Here is an 18,797-nt window from a genome sequence, read left to right as displayed (position 1 = left end):
ATTCTCTCATCGTTATTAAAAAAATAAAAATAAGTAATTTTCTCTCCCCCTCATTGTATCTTCTTCATATTTCATCTATTTGCCTTCTAAGCCTTTTTTTTTTTCTTTTGTGAATCAGCCTTATTCGTGCTTTCAATCATCATTTTATACTTTCATTAAGAAAATATTTAGCATGTCATATTTTTTTTCGTTTTCTTCATGAGGGTCATGATTTATGTATCTTCTTCTTCTTTTGATGGTGGGTTTTGTGTTATGAAATTAATTGGGGTTTTCAATTAGTCCACTCCCTCATTTTTGGGTCTTTTGACAATGCCAAGAAAAATGTTCTCATAGCAACCACTACTCATTTGTAGCATATTTGATTTTAAAAAAATGAATGTCACATGATAGCTTAATAAGAAAAGAGAGCTAGATGTACTATATATCAAGAAGACGAATAGAAGTGTAGAGAATTACATAAGTTTTTCTACCTTCTTAAAAAAGAGTTATAGAAATAGATATATTATTATGATAATTTTAAAAAATTAAATGTGTAAGATTTAATGTTGCATATGTGATATTCTATAATTAAAAGCTAAAGGGTATATGTGGAAAATAAATAATACAAATATATACAAATATTTAAAAACATAAAAATGAGTGCAAATGGAGAAAAGAGGAGTGTGAAAATCACTTCCCTTGTATATATATATATAGTATTGATAAATTGAGGATGTTCTTACAGTACCAATGGATTTGCTTTTGTATGGTGGCTAGATTCACTCGCGGGTATATGGATAAACTTAATGTAACATGCACATAAAGTTGAAAAAAATAATTGGACTATATTTGCATTTCTAATTGATAGATCCAAAACTAACATATATTTCTATATTAAGAGTTTATCTTTAATACGATGATTGTATAACAAACAACTATATTTAATGGTGGAAAATTTATGTCCTAATAGCTGAAAAATAAACTCCTCAACGTGTCATGCTACGCTCTGGCAAGAATTTTTCTATATTAGACTAGATTGTGCCATAAGAGGGAATTTTTAACATACATTTATGTGTCCTTTGAAATAAATTTTTTTTTTTGTCATCATTCCAAACTGTATTATTATTTAGAATCTCTCTATAACACTATGGAGATAAATACCACTAAGCCACAAACTAATTGATCATATTATTGCTTTTATTGATTATAGAAACACAACTTATTAGGTAGACTCATATAAATATAAATTTAATTAATATATATATATAGCAGGAGTGGGGTGTGGGGCAGCACTGCAGCTATCATTGAAACATTGAAAGGGAGAGAGTTAGAGTATGGTATGAGAAAAAGACCTGCAATAAAAGGGCATTGGCCAAATATGCAGAAACAAAGGCACAGCTGTAGCTAGCCTAACTATAACTATCAGTCAATCACAAAGGCTATATGGGTGTTTGCGTTTTTGACCAGAGAGATCAGGATCTCCTGCCTACCAATTTGCCTACTTATTTCTCTACCATGCTTTAATTTTGGCTATCAAAGAGAGAGTAGAGAGAGAAATAAAGGGGAAGAAGTGGGAGGATTGATGGCCAAAATTAAAAACATAATAGGTAAATAGGTAGGCAAATAGGTAGAAGATGCTGGTCTGACCAAAGACTCAGAATGGCTTGCGTATTCTGAGGGATACCTCATGCCTCATGTTAGTTATTGCTGCATTCCTCCCACTCATAATCATATATTCATTAATCACCTGCCCCATAATGTCCAATAATCCATAACTCATCAGGTGCTTGGGTTTTTTTTTTTAATAGGGTTTTATTCTAACTTATATAAAAAAATAAAAATAAAACCCAATTGTCCATGTCATGGCTTCAGTTTGGTACTTCCCACTTTTGTTCATTATTAGAAATCACCCACTAATAATTGTGGTTTGTTAATTTTCTTTATGGTCACTAAAAGCAAAGGTTTATCACTTGACTAACAAGAAACATAATTGGAGATTTGGAGTTTTTCACTTTCAAGTGTTGGGTTCTTATTGAACCGAAAATATATTATTGTCATTGTCCTTAAGGCATATGATATTGATAGATAATATTCCATGGACGTGTCCCTTTCAAAAATCTCCCTCATTCTACTCTTCCTTCACCCAATTATGATAAATGAGTATGTGTTGAGTAGTGGTTAAGAATGTACATAGAATTATAGATTGCAAAATGTTATCAAGAGGGAGGAAGCATAAGGGACATGCCCCATTTATGAATCTTGGATATTCTTTCTACATATTTTTCTTAAAAAATTATTTATATATATATAAGGGTCATGTTCAATGAACACATAAAAGAACACACATTATTACATGAATTTTCAACCTCTAATGATTAAGATGCATTGAAATTTTAAAAAATACAAACAAAATAAAACAAATTCATCTAACGATTAAGATACATACCAATCCAGCACTAGGACTGATGAATTCTTATTATAAATATGAGGTTAAATGATTTACTACTAAGTTATAAAGAGTTTACCAACTAATTGATACTTTAATAGTGATTTTTCCTTAATATTGAGAATTTGAGAGAGACCCTAAATTCAAATCCACCATTCTAAATAAAAAAGAGAGAAAATAAAAAGAAAAGTTATAAAGAGTTTCTTTGGGGTCACGTAATTTGATGTATGTATAACAATTTACCATCTCTATGCATCTTTTTTTCTAAGTATTTGGTATTCCATTTCCCTAGTCACTACACACTAAATTGGTTTTTGGCGTGAGTGCAAAGTAAAGTAGAATAGTTAAATCAAGGAATTAAACCCATTATCCATGCTTTGAAATCCATAGCATCGATCTATCTTGATCATGTATGTTTGGGCCCCATCAAAAGCCGAAAAGGAAAGAGAAAGCCCATGTGGCATGGGGTTGAGAAGTCACTATCGGCCACGTGGCATCTGCCAGCGTGGTAAAGTAGCGGGTACCAGCTGGCAGTTGCAGATTATCAGAAGAAAAAGCTTGTTTGTTTAGCTTTGGGAGTTGGGTCTCTTAAGTGTGTAGCTCTTAGCTTCCTATTGGGCTAATTGGGAGGGAGACAGAGTCCAGGCTGGCAGTGGAATGGCGGCAGAGTCACATGGAGACGCATTGCATTCGTAATTTCGTTGGTTTATTGCCACAGCTGTCTCCACTAACAACACGACACGCATTTTCTTTGACATGTAAGTTGTAAGACTTGGTCCTTACCAATAATTCTATCCTTTCAAAAACATTAAAAGCTTTTCTTTACAAATCTATCCTCATAGCTGCACTGTAAATGCCAATGTTCTTACCGTCATCTCTACTTTGGATTAGTAACAATCCATTCAAATTTATATATAATTAGGAAAAATATACAAATGTAAATGATTAAGGCAAAAACATTATTGATTAAAAAATAGAAAATATTACATTGTACATTTGTACTGCATTCATAAATTCTGTCATCTCATTTTTATGTTCAGCCTTATTTTTGATGCAGTAATTTGGCTATTACGAATTGATCGAAACCCTTTTGTCCTTTAAATTTTATATTTTGACTTTTGAATTTCAAGCATTCCAAAATTTAAGTGTAAATTCTAAACAGTGTTTTTTACCATAAAAATAAGCAACCATATATATTGCGAATGAAATTGAAAAATTATAGAAAAAAAGTGCTAAAAGTGCCTGTTAATCGAAGCACAATTGATTTTGGTAATTGAAATAGTAAAGTGACAAACGATCAGCAATGAATTCTAAATTTAAAATTATTCCAATTACCGAACATGAGAATAGTTTGTATTCAATTATTTCGAATACGTTCAAATGTTTGTAGGAAAAAGAATTTCATTCTAAATACAGAGAAAACATTGTATATGATGTCTTTTTGTACTTTTTTAAAAATTAATTTACTATTATCGAACTTGAAATATTCCCTTCTTAAACTTTCCAACCAAATTAACTCTTAAATTATTCTTCAAATTGGAATCACAAGTTCACAACATGAATTTGTTATTGGTAAAAATTAAAAAAATATCTTACCCTTAAACTCCCACATCATATAACAAAATTAACCCATTTTAATCCAATAAATAAATAAATTTCGTACTCCTCACACTTTCTAGTAGTTCTCTTAAATTTTAAACAAAAAAAAAAAAAAAAACAAGCTGCTCACATAAACATTAAATTCGATTTTTTAAAAATAAATATTATGTGATAATTAATGTGTCAAATTATCAATCAATACATTGATACATAAACCACAATTAACCATAATAATTGACAGAAAAACATACATCAACAAACTATATATAATATAGTGTAATATGATATATACAGTAATACTCTCGAAAAAGATTTAAAAAAAAATTTAAACACATAACAATTTAGTATTATATACCTTTCATTTTAATTTTAAAAAACAATCATTAATGTCAAAGTTTTTTTTTTTGCACAAATAATGTTAAAGTTCTTCTCATCGATATTGAAGGGGTTAGCTGGCACCTGTTGGAGTTTCATGTAAAGCACGCAATACACATACTTGACATTCTATTATCTTTTCTTTTGGTCAATGACATTCTATTGTCACTGGTACCAAAATAATAGTATTTCAAAATAGTGCTTCACTCATTAAATTTATTTATTCAATAATTTTTGTTCAATAATGATGTAAAAGTATAAATGTGTGTGATCAATTTATATTTTATTTATTTCTCACAAATAAGATATTAACACATTCACTAATCAATAGTTAGTCAATAAATATGAACCCTTTCAAAACCTCATAGATTTTTAACTGATAAGATACTAATATGTCGAATGACTAATAACTAGTTAGTAAATATATTTTTAATAAATAAGATATTGACATATGTATTAACAAATAGATAGTTGATAAATATGAATTTATTGTAAACCTCAACAGATAAGATACTAATATGTGTACCTTGCCCAAAAAGAAGATGCTAATATGTGTAATGATTTGTAGTTAGTTGGTAAATACAATTTTAAGAAATAAAATACTGACATAAGTACTAACAAATAACTAATTGTAAATATGAGATGATTCTGAACCTCATCTATTTTGAACATATAAGATAAGAAATTGGTATGTGTCATGACTCATTATTGATGAATAAATTTGATGAGTTTAATTATTGTTTTTTTTTTATTTGAAAATTTTAAGTAATGTTTATGAGAAGCTTGCCGATTCCTTTGAAAAAATAAACAAAAAGGTTAGGACAGGATGATATAGTTCACATCCCACTTAGATATATAAATAAGCAAAGCCTACAAACTTGTCCCGATGCACACACACATTGCACAGAGCTTTCCTCTCCTTTTTTCATAAATAAACGTAAACGCGTTCACAATTTCTCAGAGACTTTCGTTTTCCCACTTCCCACCGCCTGTTTCACGCCCATTCGCTCTCTCTGCCTCTAAAATGGTCAAATGTTTGTAAAGGAAGCTCATAAATAGAGAAAACCCACAAACAAAATCAGAGTTTTTTCTTTCAAAAAGAAGAAACAGAGCCTCTCTGGCTCTCTGAGTGTATCAATGGCCAAGTCAAAGAACAGCAACAAGAAGCTCTCCTACATTTCAGTCCCTTCTCAGATAATCAACTCTTTGTCTTCATCTTCTCTGCAATCCCTGCTTGTTTCACCCAAGAAATCTTCAAGGAGCAAAAACAGGTACTTGAGCTGCTTCACCAAGTACAGGAGCCCAAGGTTCTGGTTTTTGTTCCTCTTTCTTTTTGGCTTTCTTGGTATGCTGAGGTTGGGCTTCAACCTAGACCCTTTGATCCCTTTTTCTCCATACCCATGTTCCACAACTCAGTTACAGGCCTTAATCTCAAATGGGTATTTAAAATCACATATGGATGTTGCCTCGAATGGTGGAAATGGTCAGGAAGTTGAGGTTTTGAATAGTTTGAGCTACTCAGAGCCATTGATTTCAAGTGGGAAATTGAAATCAGAGGTGGGTGTTGAACCAAACAGTGAGAACGGTGGTGAAGAAGCTGAGCAAAGTGAGTTTTGGAAGCAACCAGATGGTTTGGGGTATAGGCCATGCTTGGATTTCAGTCGGGAGTATAAGAAAGGGAGTGCAGGTACTGTGAAGGACAGGACAAAGTACCTGATGGTTGTGGTTTCTGGTGGGATGAACCAGCAAAGGAATCAGATTGTTGATGCTGTGGTTATTGCTAGGATTCTTGGGGCTGCTTTGGTTGTTCCCATTTTGCAAGTCAATGTCATTTGGGGAGATGAAAGGTAAAGATTACAACAACTCAGATTTTTCTTACAAAAAGAAATGCCTTTGTTTATGTGCATTTAATGAGTTTGTGTTATATCATGATCCAATTTGCAGGAACTTACCACATTCCTATTTATAGGTGATGTTTATTTGTTAATTTTTAACCAAAAAAAGAAATTTGTTCAATCATATTGATCCCCAAGTTCATGGACTTATGTCAAGTTGATTCCATTTTAACTATTTTTTCCTACCTTTTATAGATGGCTATTAGCCGACCCCACATAGTTAGGCTCTGTTGTTGTTTTGTTTTATGGATGGCTTTATTGGTTGGGAGACTGAGTTCATTTCTATGTTTCATTTGATGGGTGCAGTGAATTTTCTGATATATTTGATTTGGAGCACTTCAAGAAAGTTCTTGCTCATGATGTCCGTATAGTTTCTTCACTGCCATCGACACATATAATGACAAGGCCGGTGGAGGAGAAACGGACTCCTCTTCATGCTTCCCCTAATTGGATACGGTCACGTTACCTCAAGCGGGTAAGAATTGTTGCTGGCTTTGAAGCAATCTTGCTGGTTTTTTTTTTTTTTTGAAAAGATTTGAATCAAGGAAATATGAAAGAGAGAAAAGATGCTTTGGCAGCTGTTAGTTTGTTATACATGCCCCACAATTGGTATTTATGGAGCTTAAACTTATTTGTGGGCCTTGCGACACCCAACTGTTTGGTGTTTCTTTTAAGTTTTAGCTCTGGAGTTTTTGTATTATGGTAATTGAAGAAGCATCTTGTTGGTGCGTTCATAAAAAAGTGTCAGCTTGCAAGCGGCTGTTGTCGTCTTTAAGTTTAATAGTGATGCTACAATACCATGGAAAAACCTCAGTAGCTTAACTGTTAGAGTTTGACTGTAACCATATTGTGACTGCACAAATGAAGAGCCGTCAGCCTCCATTTCAACCCATGGCTAATATGTTGTATTTATTATCTAATTTTAGTAGTTGAATATGGGTGTTCTACTGTTCTGGACAGATAAATGATATGTGTTGCCTATCATTTTAACTATATAAAACTAATTACTGAGTTCAAGGTTTTCTGATCTTAAAAAGAAAATTATAGAAATACATGGCTTAGGAATAATACCAAGTATTTCCTTTAGTCTATTTCTATAACATAATTTTGTCCATGTTTTTCTTTTGTATTATGTGTGGTTAATTATGCTAATTCCTCTTTTTCTCCGCAGATTAAAAGAGAAGGGGTTTTACTGCTAAGAGGTTTGGATTCAAGGCTCTCTAATGATCTACCTTCCGATCTTCAGAAGCTTCGATGCAAGGTAATGGATGATGGAAAATATTTGATTAGATTTCTACTTTATTGATAGTCTTTAGATTAGTATCAGTTCCTGTATAGTTCTGTCTAACTTCTATTACAGAATTGAAATGAGGTTCTAGAGACAGCTAACTCTAATTTCTTCTTTGTTTGACTTCAGGTTGCTTTTCATGCATTGAGGTTTGCTCCTCCAATTTTGGGAATTGGTAACAAGCTTGCAGAGAGGATGCGTAGCAAAGGACCTTACCTTGCTCTACATTTACGAATGGAGAAGGATGTATGGGTGAGGACTGGTTGCCTTCCTGGTTTGAGTCATGAATATGATGAGATAGTAAGCAAAGAGAGGAGACAACGACCAGAGCTCCTAACGGCAAGATCAAACATGACTTACCATGAAAGAAAACTTGCAGGTCTCTGCCCCTTGAATGCATTGGAGGTGACTAGGTAAGAAAATATGTATATGCTTCTAGGCATGTAAACGTAGGGCAATTTGATTTCTCTTTATATTTCTTTTTATATGCATCAGAGTTTTCTAACAGACTAAAATTTGTGTTTTAGGTTGCTTAAAGCTTTAGGAGCTCCAAAGAATGCAAGAATATATTGGGCTGGAGGGCAACCATTGGGTGGAAAAGAAGCCTTGCTACCATTAACCCAAGAATTTTCCCATTTTAACAATAAGGAAGATCTTGCTTTGCCTGGTGAATTAGAACCTTTTGCCAAAAGAGCTTCTGTCATGGCTGCTATTGATTATATAGTTTCCGAGAATAGTGATGTCTTCATGCCATCTCATGGGGGAAATATGGGCCATGCAATGCAGGTATAGTTGTGTGTGTGCGTGTGTCTCTAATATGGAAATAGCATACTAGTATTTGATTAACACATGATAGTTACCTAATTTGATGGAGACTTCACTTCACATCACTGAAGTTAATTTTTGTATTCCTTTTCAGGGACACCGTGCCTATGCTGGCCACAAGAAGTATATAACCCCAGACAAAAGGCATATGCTTCCTTATTTTCTAAATTCTTCTCTCCCTGAAGCAGAGTTCAATAGGATCATAAAGGAACTGCACAGGGATTCCTTAGGGCAGCCAGACATCAGAACTAGTAAAGTTGGAAGAGATGTTACAAAGTATCCCATCCCAGAGTGTATGTGCAATTCTCATGCTCATTCCTAAATGTGAGTCAATGCTGAAGGTTTCTGGCATGATGTTTACTCTGCGATGCACTGCTGCATTGAAGAATTGAAACTTCTCAGCAAATCCGTTGAATTTGAACCCTCCGAAAGGTTGCTTGTTCTACAGGGCAATGATGGTTCTTTGGATAGCCATTAATTAAGATTAATCGCAGCATCACACGCTCATTTTGTGAGTTTGCTTACACTTATGCTTCCATATTCCTTCCTTTGAGTACACATTCAAGCCAAGAAAGACGTATGCTTTAGTGAAAAGAAGGCAGCAGGCGAAGAAGGCCCCCTAATTCTTTAATTATTTATTTATTGGAAGAATTCTTTTAGGATAGATTTTTCCCATTTTGGTTTCGTTCATTCATTGTATTACTACATTGTATTATATACCACGCATGTAAATAAGCACATTTCCAGTGATAATCTATAGATCTGTCTCACAAGTTCAAATCATGATGGTGCTGACAAATTTTGTGGTCCAACATGCAGCAATTGCACTGCGTAAATTCTCTTTCCTTTTTTTTTTTTCAGGTTAAATACAAAAATGTCCATGAACTTTATTGTGATTCTCAATTTGGTCCATTAAATATAAAATGTATCAATTTGGTCCATGAGTTTTTCAAAAAATTAATGGAACTAGTCATGTGCCCAATACACATGTTAACTCTCATTCAAAAAATTAACGGAACCAGTTATGTATACAATATGTGACTGCATTTTCAGGGTATTTTGGTCCATTCATTACATTTTTGCTTAAATTTTTTTTTTAAGGGAATTAACGTTTGTATTGTTTTGGTACAACTTGAGAAATTTGTGGACCAAATTGACACTTTTTATAATTAGTGAATCAAATTGAAAATCAAAGTAAAATTCGTCAACCCTTTGTGTATTTAACCTTTTTTTTTTATATTCTTTATATTGAATTTGTTTGCATTCTTCTCCAAATGACCTATACTAAAACACGGCTCTATACTATCAAGTGCATTTTAAGCATTAGCGAGGTGTCTTTGAGGCCTGCTGTTTAAATTAACTGTTCTCATGCCAATAAAGGACTTTTCTTTTGAACTCAATGCGCTATTGACAGCCGAACATCCTTTAATGCAGAGACTTAGTGAGGAGTCCAGTAACCTGGAATCTGTGAATTCTGATTAATTGTGCTTAAGGTCCAATTTTTCTTTATATTATAATTGTGTTTTTTCCTTATTTAGCTTACTAAATGAAATATCCATGATTTTTCGTCATCTCCAGTCCCATTATCCGAAGCTACAATTTCAAGTTGAATGAAACAAGGGTGGGATTCAACAAAAACAGTTTTGATCAGAGAATTTTAGGCGCCACATATTATTGATTCATGAAATTAAGGGCTAATAGTGATACAGTTTATACATGATCAGATTTAGATGGAGATGCTGTTAGGAACTCCCATGCCTGTGACCCCAGGTGTTGACAATGGCTTCAAAAGCTCGTATGGAACAACCCCTGCTCCAACTCTGTTTTTAAGGCTCAGATTGGTATTCCTCTCATCAATAATTCCTTCCAGCTTCTTCAAGTTGCCATTGAACCGCTCGAATGCAGCCTTTATCACAGGATTTTCAGCCCAAGATGACTCCATCTTCTCACCAATATACTCTTCATCAGGTGAATGATTCGACAACACATCTAAGACAGCCATCACTTTTGTTGCTTGAATCTGTGAGGGGAAGCACATTAGCAGTGCAACTTCTGGTTTCTTTATAAAATTCTTGAAAAACTCCTCAGATGGATCTTCAGTTGGCATGTTGGTTCGGGCTATTGTAGGTCGGTTCGGGAAGTATCCAGCATACATATACTGACCAAAGTTCACTGCTGCATGATGTCCAGCTGTTACCCAAATTATGGTTGTCAAAATATGAATTAGATTTTCTTGGGTTTTCAAAACAGGCCACCATGGCTCATCCTTTTTGTCTGCATGGCCTTTGGTTCTAACTTCTGTCCACCAAGCTTGAAGCTCTTTATCAGACTCAACAAGAGTTGGGTCTGGATAGTAGTGGTTCACATAGTCACTCACCCACTGCTTAATTGTATCCCAAAGAATGAGACCATCATTTGCAAATGGGTAGTCTTCAATTGTTAGCTTCAAGCCATGCTCAGCTGTAGGATCCTCAACAGCCATTCCCCTGAAATTTTTTGCAAACAAATTAATTAGTAGTTGAAATTCTAGGGGGTGTTCTGTGAAGTTTTGTTTAAGATTGACATGAACTAGATATCAAATATATATATTGTATATGTGTATATATATATATATATAACTAGAATTCCTAGTATAAAGGTGCCTGCATCACATAGTTTGGATTAATTTTATATTAGTTTGATTATGTAAATACCTTCTGATCAGATCTGCTGGCAAAGCTTCCATGTCAAAGCGCCAGAGCTGGTCATAAGCAGCAGAACTGAGCTCAATGGAGTACTTTCCTGGTGAGAAGGAGCTCTCAATGACTCCACCGGCATTAATGAGGCTTTCTCGAGCCAGAGCATTGATTTCCATTGTATACCGAAAATGAGGATGCAGAAGTCTATAAATGGGATGCATTGCACTTAATTGTCGATTAGCTGCAATGATGTATGGCTCTGTAGAACAATGAGTCCTCAACCTGTGGAAATATAAAAGTAAGTTACCACTCATGAGTTAAGCGCAAATTTGCAAATTACCAAAGCCAAATTAGAGAAGATGAGGTGAAGTTACTAAATCATGGTTTCAGGAATCAAGTATCATTTACAGGACTAATTTAGTAATTAATTGCCAATATGAAAAGGGATTTGAGCCCATCTTGGGTACCAATTGCTTACCAGTGGACGACAAGCTGATGATAGCCAGAATCATGAGCACAAACATGGGCTTTGGCAAGCCTCCACAGCCACATTCCGGTGGCATCCCAAGTTGGGGTGAACACTTGCTTCCATTGAGGCTTGTCACCAACGGGTGGTCGAGTGAGTTCAATGGCAATAGGCCTCAGTGTGCCATCCTCAGTGAGGAAGAATAGTGTCCGAGAACCATACAGTGTGGTCCCCTCAAGCTCTCTTACTTTGTTCACATAAGGCATGAACAGATCATGATAATCCAACATAAACAGCTTCTTTCTTTTCAAGGCCTGCATTTCAAGTTCAAACAATTTTTGTTTGACAGAAAACAAAGAACACACACCCACACACACTTGCAATGATTTCAAGTTAGATGCATCCGTGATGGAAATTACTCATCCAGTTAAACAGGTGGACAATCAAAACAAAAGGAAGTATTGGTGTCTAAATTCCTGTACATAATGTGAGAATGCCAATGAATTTGATATGCTACCTCATTGACAGTCATATTGCCTTTGATCGCACACTCCACCAGTTCAGTTGTGATCAATGATTCAGGTGGGCCATAAATCTTGGGGTCGAGTTTACTTTTCAATGGCCACTCCTGCATTCAACAAAATACAGACGGAGGGAAAGAAAATGGAGTTAACTAACTAAAACATGGATATGCTCGGAACACTGTAATTACTTGATCACCAAGAAAATGGAGGGAAACAAAGAGAAAGTACATGTATGGTTTTCTTATTGAAGTGAGAGTTGTACTTGTATCAACAAATAGAGAAAGCATACCGTAACTAGCTGTATACTATATGGATTAAGACCAGCTAGAGTTTGCCGAGAAAACTCTTCATCTCTAAACCAAGCAAATTTATCTCCTGCAAAAAGAAGATTAGCATCATCAAATACTTAGCAATAGATGCACATACAAAACTTTCTCCTGATCGATGGTTAAGATTGGCAGTCTAGCAACATTATGCCAGACTCTCTGAGAATTTTTTTATATATTTCAAGAGAAAGATAGAGGCATACGGTCAATCATTTCAGGGGTCTCAAACAGCAAAAGATCATCTCCCCCATCGGTAACAGCCTTCACTATCCTTGGGATGATTGACTGAAAAAACCCACTATTTTTTGGTTTAGGCAATGTGACTCCTTCATTGAACAGTGAATCTATGGCTGTGAAGTATGGAAATCCTAGGTCTGGATCAAGAAGTGATGTCTCAAGCTGTGGGAGCAATGCATGCAGCACAGATTTCAGGGTCTTTGCCGAAAATGTCAGTTGTTTAACCTCTGCAAATGCTTCGTCTCTTGGTACATACACACTGCTGCTTCTTTCTTCTGATAATGGGTCTGAATTTACAAAACAACATGATAGAATAAATCACAGAGCCCTCAGAGTTTCTTTAAACATGCTTAAAATTACAATTAAATTCTTATAGTGCACAAATTCCCATTTTCAAAAACATATAATACAAAGTTACTTATGTAGATGTTAACCCCAAAATACTTAACTTTCCACTAGAGGGCTACTAATCCCCTAATTAGAATCCAAATTTGTTTGAGGTAGACAGTGATATTTCTTCTACTTTTTAGCAACATTTGGGAATTTACTAAATCATTTTCCAACTTCTTAAGCATGAGTATTAGTTTCTAAACTATACATGCTGCATGCAACAAACACATCAATCATATCTTAATTAGTACTTAAATTTCGACACAATTAATTACAACCCATTTGGTCTAATTGCTAGTATTGCAACTTGGAACTTTAGTTTGTTGAATCATAACCCAAGAAAAAAATAAAAAAATAAAACTTAAAATTTGTTACCCTTTTTACTGCGTGGTCGTCCTGTTCTGCAGCGCCTGGGGTATGGATGATTTTTGCCGCCAAGGACAGGCCTAGCCAACTCCTCTTTGCTATCGGGATCTCCGAGATCATTGTATGTATCGTAATCGTAAATTCTCTCGAATGTCTTTCTTTCTCCCTCTCCATCTCCTCGCAAATTTTGCAGCTCCAATTCTCTTACCCTCTTCAACCCACTTGGAGTCGCTGACGGTAAGTAGGACTGTTTCATTTTTCACATAAATTAACAGGACATCAGAAGTGTGAAACATTGTCGCACACTCACACCATGGAAAATTAAACAAAAGGTATACGAAGAACTCAGAAATCACTTTTCACTTGTCAGCACCAGTAGAAGTTGATGGAAATATGGCTAAATTAGATTTTTGGTAAAACACCATACCCTGTTAACGGAAACCAATGATTATATTGGCCCAAAATATCCCATATTGGCTTGATATACATTGTTAGATTCAATATTTTTCAAAATATTTGACTCTGTATGGGCATCTATATAAATCGTTAGTTCATCCTTTAACACTTATAACTTTAGTTTTTTTTTTTTTTAAATATTTAATGTGATGTTTTGTCTAATAATGTGAATTTTTTGTTATATTTAAATCAATCAAACTCTTAATCTATTCCAAACTGAACCCTTTTTTCCATCATCTCAAGTGGTGAGGTTAAAGGCTTGAATATTATAATGTATATTCCAATTTGGATAATTTATTTGATTAAACAATTTGAAGTATGAGTCCAAAGCTGTATGGATTTTCTTGTTGGTGAAGTAGCTAGGAGCAAGGAAAAACATGTATACTTGTACAAAGGATCTAAAAGGGACTACCTTGTTGGTGAAAAAAATTCTCTTGTCTGGGTTGTCATACTTTGAATGAGTCCATGAGTTACATGTAACACAAACAGAGCCATTAGGGAAGCCACTGAGCTCTATGTTCTTGATGTAGATTTCCTTGTGGTGTTCATTCTCAACCTCAACTGCTCCAACTTCTCCAAAACCTGCTGGGATGTTGAAACTAGTCTCATATATCACCTCATCCTCATTTTGGCTCACCTTATGCGCATACCCCTTGATTGTTTCCTTCTCCAACCCCGTCTCTACAAGATCAAATAATAGTACATAAATATAATTAATATTTCAACCATTCAAATATGAATTTAATGAATACATATATATCATCACAAATTAACTAAACTAATTAATTTTCTCACTACCGAGTTGGCTAAATCTCTTATAGTGGTAAGACTTACTTGTATAATTAGATCCCCCTAGGCATGGATGGATCGAGCTACTAAGGGACTAGTGGGGACACGTATCCCCTCCCATGTTTTTCTTATACCTTTTACACATATATAACCCAAACATTTTACATATATTTTCATAATTTGTATTAGGATTTAACATAAATGTCATTTTCCTTCTCTTAACTTGTTTGTTCTCTCTTCCATTCCTCTTTCTTTTCTTTCTTTTTTATGTTTAAGTGGATTATTGTTCCTGTTTTTTCATGGATTATTGTACTTTGTTGTATTTTGGAGGTTTAATTCTTAATGATATACATATTGCTAATTAGATTAAGATTTTAAATAATTTTTTTCTCTAAATAAATAAGTTAATACCTAAAGGTGCCCCTCCTAGCGTAGTTTTCTAGCTCCGTCCCTGCCACTAGGTCTTCGCCCATATAATGACATTGTGGTCCATATACAAATAGTTTCATTGTATTTAATTTCATTGAAATAGTCAAAAAGTTAAATCCAAACGTGGGCTAATTAATAATATTGGTTAGTGCCTTTAGAGTTAGTCTAAAGGGTGGTAAAATGTGAAGAAAATTATTAAAATTGGGATAGTTCAAAAGTTTAATCCCTTTTAATATAACAGAAAAAGACAATATGGGGTTACAAATTGTTATTAATATAACATAAATATATTTCAACCATTAAAACTGAAATTTCTGTAATGAATATCATCATATTTTTTTTTTAATGTGGGTGTGGACAATTCAAATTTAAAATATCTTTCAATATTGAAAAGAAATATACCACTAAAGCAATTAATAATTAGTTTGTAAATATCATCAAAAATTAACTAAGCTATTTGAAAGTTGAAACACATATTTCTTTCCCGCAGTAAAGGACTTCGTAAAATGAGTTTTTGTAGATGGACTTCATTGATGCCATCATGCGACAAATTATATATGTACAGTTATCATGTCTTAAATCAAAATGAATTTGTTTTTTCGACAAAGAAAATGATTTATAAGGTTAAACGTACGTACACGAAGTCATATCATATGTAAGATAAAAATTGAGTACCAATTGGCCCACAAAGAAAAAAAACAAAAAAGCCCCACAATGGAAAGCCAAAAATTTTCCAAGGGTTAAAAGATGCCCACACTAACAGAAATTAGAAAAGGTCCCCTGCAAGTATTGACTATATATTGAGTAGGTCTGTAGGTGCCTTGGACTATGTCTGCTCGTGCTTGTACTAATCTACTATTGCCTTTACATCATTCATTTGAATTATTTCTAATGTACGTCTAATATCAGAGAATAAATTTCGATTCAAAATTCTATTATTATGACAAGCTTTCATTAATTTCTATTTAAGTTTCTTTGATGGCTTAATTAATTTTTTTATTAACAGCAGTTGTTAATAAGTTTTTAATTCAGGATATTCTCCAACAATGAGAGATATGTATCAATTCACTAAACTAAATAATAACTAGCACAACTCATATATTTACAAGTAAAATATTAACATAAATATTACCATATCATTTGATATCTAAATTTAATACACAAATTACAAATTTTTAACATTATTCTTTATCTAGTGGTCCATTCCTCCCATTTGGCCTATTCACTTCAGATGATATATAGTAAAACTTAGATTTTTAATAGCGAGCTCATATTTGAAATCAAAATGAATACCACCAATACAAGAAGAGGGTATAAATCTGAATCCGTGGCTCTTCATTTAGAGCTCAAGGACCAACTTTTTTCCTACACATTTATTTAAGGGTCAGTTGGATTGGTATCCTATTCAAAAATTTTTAATGCACTTAATGCACTTAATGGGTTTTTTTCTTATTTTTTATTTTTATTAAGCTATAGGATATGGACATGTTAATGACGTACTTATTAATTTGGTAGTATATATATATGCACCTCATCCTAAAAGAGAGAAAATTCAAGATTTCAGGTTCAAGTATAGATGAGCAGCAGCAGTGGGAGCTGGAATTTAATTGGGAGGAAACAGATCACCTCAAATTTAGCCTACACTTATGAGTTATGACTTATACATTAGAAAAAAAAAAAAAAATCACATTAATAGGGGAGTCTGATCTTCTCTATGAAAAAATTTATAGTACAAACATATATGACACACAAATTCATAAAAGTAATTTAATATTAATATAGGGTTTATAATTACTAAGTACAAATTTGTGAACTCTTAGATCTGTTCTATTGAACTCCTTTTTCTGTATCAAATTAATTATAAAAAATGTTTTATGCACTCCCAACTCTAAGCAGTAAAGAATATTAGAGTTATTAAATAAAATCCATGGAGCATGTGGGAATTAAATTGAAATATTCAAAATGCATGTGTGCTCTTGAGTCGTTGTGGAACTAAATATAAATGCAAAATGCAAAATCTTAATATATATAAATCATTGTTAATTGTAGTTAAAGGGCACAGTGGAACTAAAATATTAACGTTTTTAATTTGGATCAACACCATCGCAAACCTGCACCAGCTGAGCTAGAAACTTAGAACTAGCTAGCTTAGCCAGGTTTTTTTTTTTTTTTATAACTATGAATGGTTGAATGAAGTTTGTATATATGCAAATATGCAATTAGTAGTGCTTAATTAGGGCTTACTGGGGTCAAGCTCGGCGCTAAGGAGCTCCAAACGAAACGTTTTGCCGAGGAAATCGGTAAAGTCATCGAGGGGTCGAGTCAACCCAATGGAGGAGATGAACCCTCCAGCGGTGACTTGGACTGTAACCACAGCCTTCACCGTAACCGGCTTCTCTGTTGAAGTGACGACTGTGGTGGTGGACACTCCAGCTGGTTTCAACTCACTAGAAGAGGCACGGATGATGGAGTTTTTTCTGTGTTTTAGAGGCACAAATTGGACATGGTGGTGTGGAAGGCTAGTGTTGAGCAAAAACCTGCTGGGGTTGCCATGCCCTCTCATCAAAATATTATTGATGGAGGAATTTGGTAAGGGAGAGAAAGCTATTGGAGGTTTCTGAAGCTGAGACTTCATCATCATGTTTGGCTAGCCTGCTAGCTTGTTCACTCAAAACAAGAATTGGAAGAGCTTGCTAGCTTTGTTTGCCAGAATGGTCTAGTGGGTACATGCATTTATAGATCTAATTAGGGCGGAGTTATAATTTTCTTTTTTTTGGGCAGTACATGCAAGTAAAGAATTTTTGTTTTTATATATTTTTTCCACCATGCGTCAATTTCAAACATCCCACGAATAGTAAACGTGTGAATTTTTTTTTTTTTTCGGGGGTGGGGGCACAAGCTTTATTACACAATATATCTACTCAAAATAGATATAATACTTAAACTATGTAATATTAAGTTTAAGGATCTGGGGGGCCAGGGCCACTTCAGGCCTTATAGTGGCTCCGCCCCTTATCTAATATAGAGAGAGAGATTGAGAGAGATTGAGAGAGATTGAGAGAGAGAGAGATATCAATGATTTTGGATTTGGTGAGTGTCTGAGTGATACATTGTTAGAGATTTTCATCTTTCAATAATGGTCCATAACCCAAACAATAGGTTAGGACTAAACATGCATATTAGAAATAAAAATGAAATTAAAGTAAATGTAAGGCTATCATGTCCTTTGTTGATATGTTAATGCATGTCTTTATTTTTAGAAATAAATGACATTCAAAATGAGTTTATATGGCAATAAATGAAGTAGGTACTCATACAGTGGTACTTCATTGAATAAATTTATTTATTAAATAAAGATAGTGTAATATTAGTAATACTTTAAAAAATTAAATTTGTAACACTTTTTAAGTGCGATTGTGGTTACATATATGAATTCATAGCCTACTTGTCTTTTTGGCATATGTCAAACATGTTTTGAGCTAGTTACGTGTACAATTTAAATTGTAAACAATGCAAGAATCCAATAGCTCTGTCTAGGTTCAAAGCAGATGCATCCCTGAAGAGGGGAAAAGGGAATTCTCAATTCTTCAAACTTCTCAAATAACTTTATTAGACCATTTCATTTTTTAGTATGTTTTTTTTTTATATTTTTTAATTATTTTTTGTGTTATTGTAAGGAGATTATATATAATAATTTTTAAAATTTAAAAAATATATGTGTAATTTTTA

The 18,797-nt window shown here is 33.8% G+C and overlaps 2 protein-coding genes across 2 annotated transcripts; one reads left to right on the top strand and one right to left on the bottom strand.

Annotated features, from left to right (window-relative positions):
- Positions 1-5,300: 5,300 nt before the first annotated feature.
- LOC147292213 (O-fucosyltransferase family protein) lies at positions 5,301-9,190 on the top strand. The gene is made up of 6 exons (XM_086238361.1): positions 5,301-6,246; positions 6,601-6,769; positions 7,466-7,555; positions 7,712-7,995; positions 8,110-8,368; positions 8,502-9,190. The coding sequence occupies exons 1-6, from the start codon at positions 5,537-5,539 to the stop codon at positions 8,727-8,729; spliced, it is 1,740 nt and encodes a 579-aa protein (XP_086094487.1). The 5' UTR covers positions 5,301-5,536; the 3' UTR covers positions 8,730-9,190.
- An 858-nt stretch (positions 9,191-10,048) lies between these two features.
- On the bottom strand, positions 10,049-17,808 carry LOC147292212 (linoleate 13S-lipoxygenase 2-1, chloroplastic-like). The gene is made up of 9 exons (XM_086238721.1): positions 17,313-17,808; positions 14,263-14,531; positions 13,404-13,641; positions 12,605-12,925; positions 12,365-12,450; positions 12,069-12,179; positions 11,564-11,865; positions 11,101-11,367; positions 10,049-10,893 (listed from the first exon to the last, which is right to left on the bottom strand). Exons 1-9 carry the CDS (start codon positions 17,707-17,709, stop codon positions 10,134-10,136), a joined length of 2,751 nt encoding a protein of 916 aa, XP_086094847.1. The 5' UTR covers positions 17,710-17,808; the 3' UTR covers positions 10,049-10,133.
- Between the last annotated feature and the right edge of the window lie 989 nt (positions 17,809-18,797).

This window comes from Dryas octopetala, chromosome 3 (assembly GCF_963921425.1).
Source record: "Dryas octopetala chromosome 3, drDryOcto1.1, whole genome shotgun sequence".
Classification (NCBI taxonomy): domain Eukaryota; kingdom Viridiplantae; phylum Streptophyta; class Magnoliopsida; order Rosales; family Rosaceae; genus Dryas; species Dryas octopetala.
This window is presented reverse-complemented; position numbering and strand designations above follow the sequence as displayed.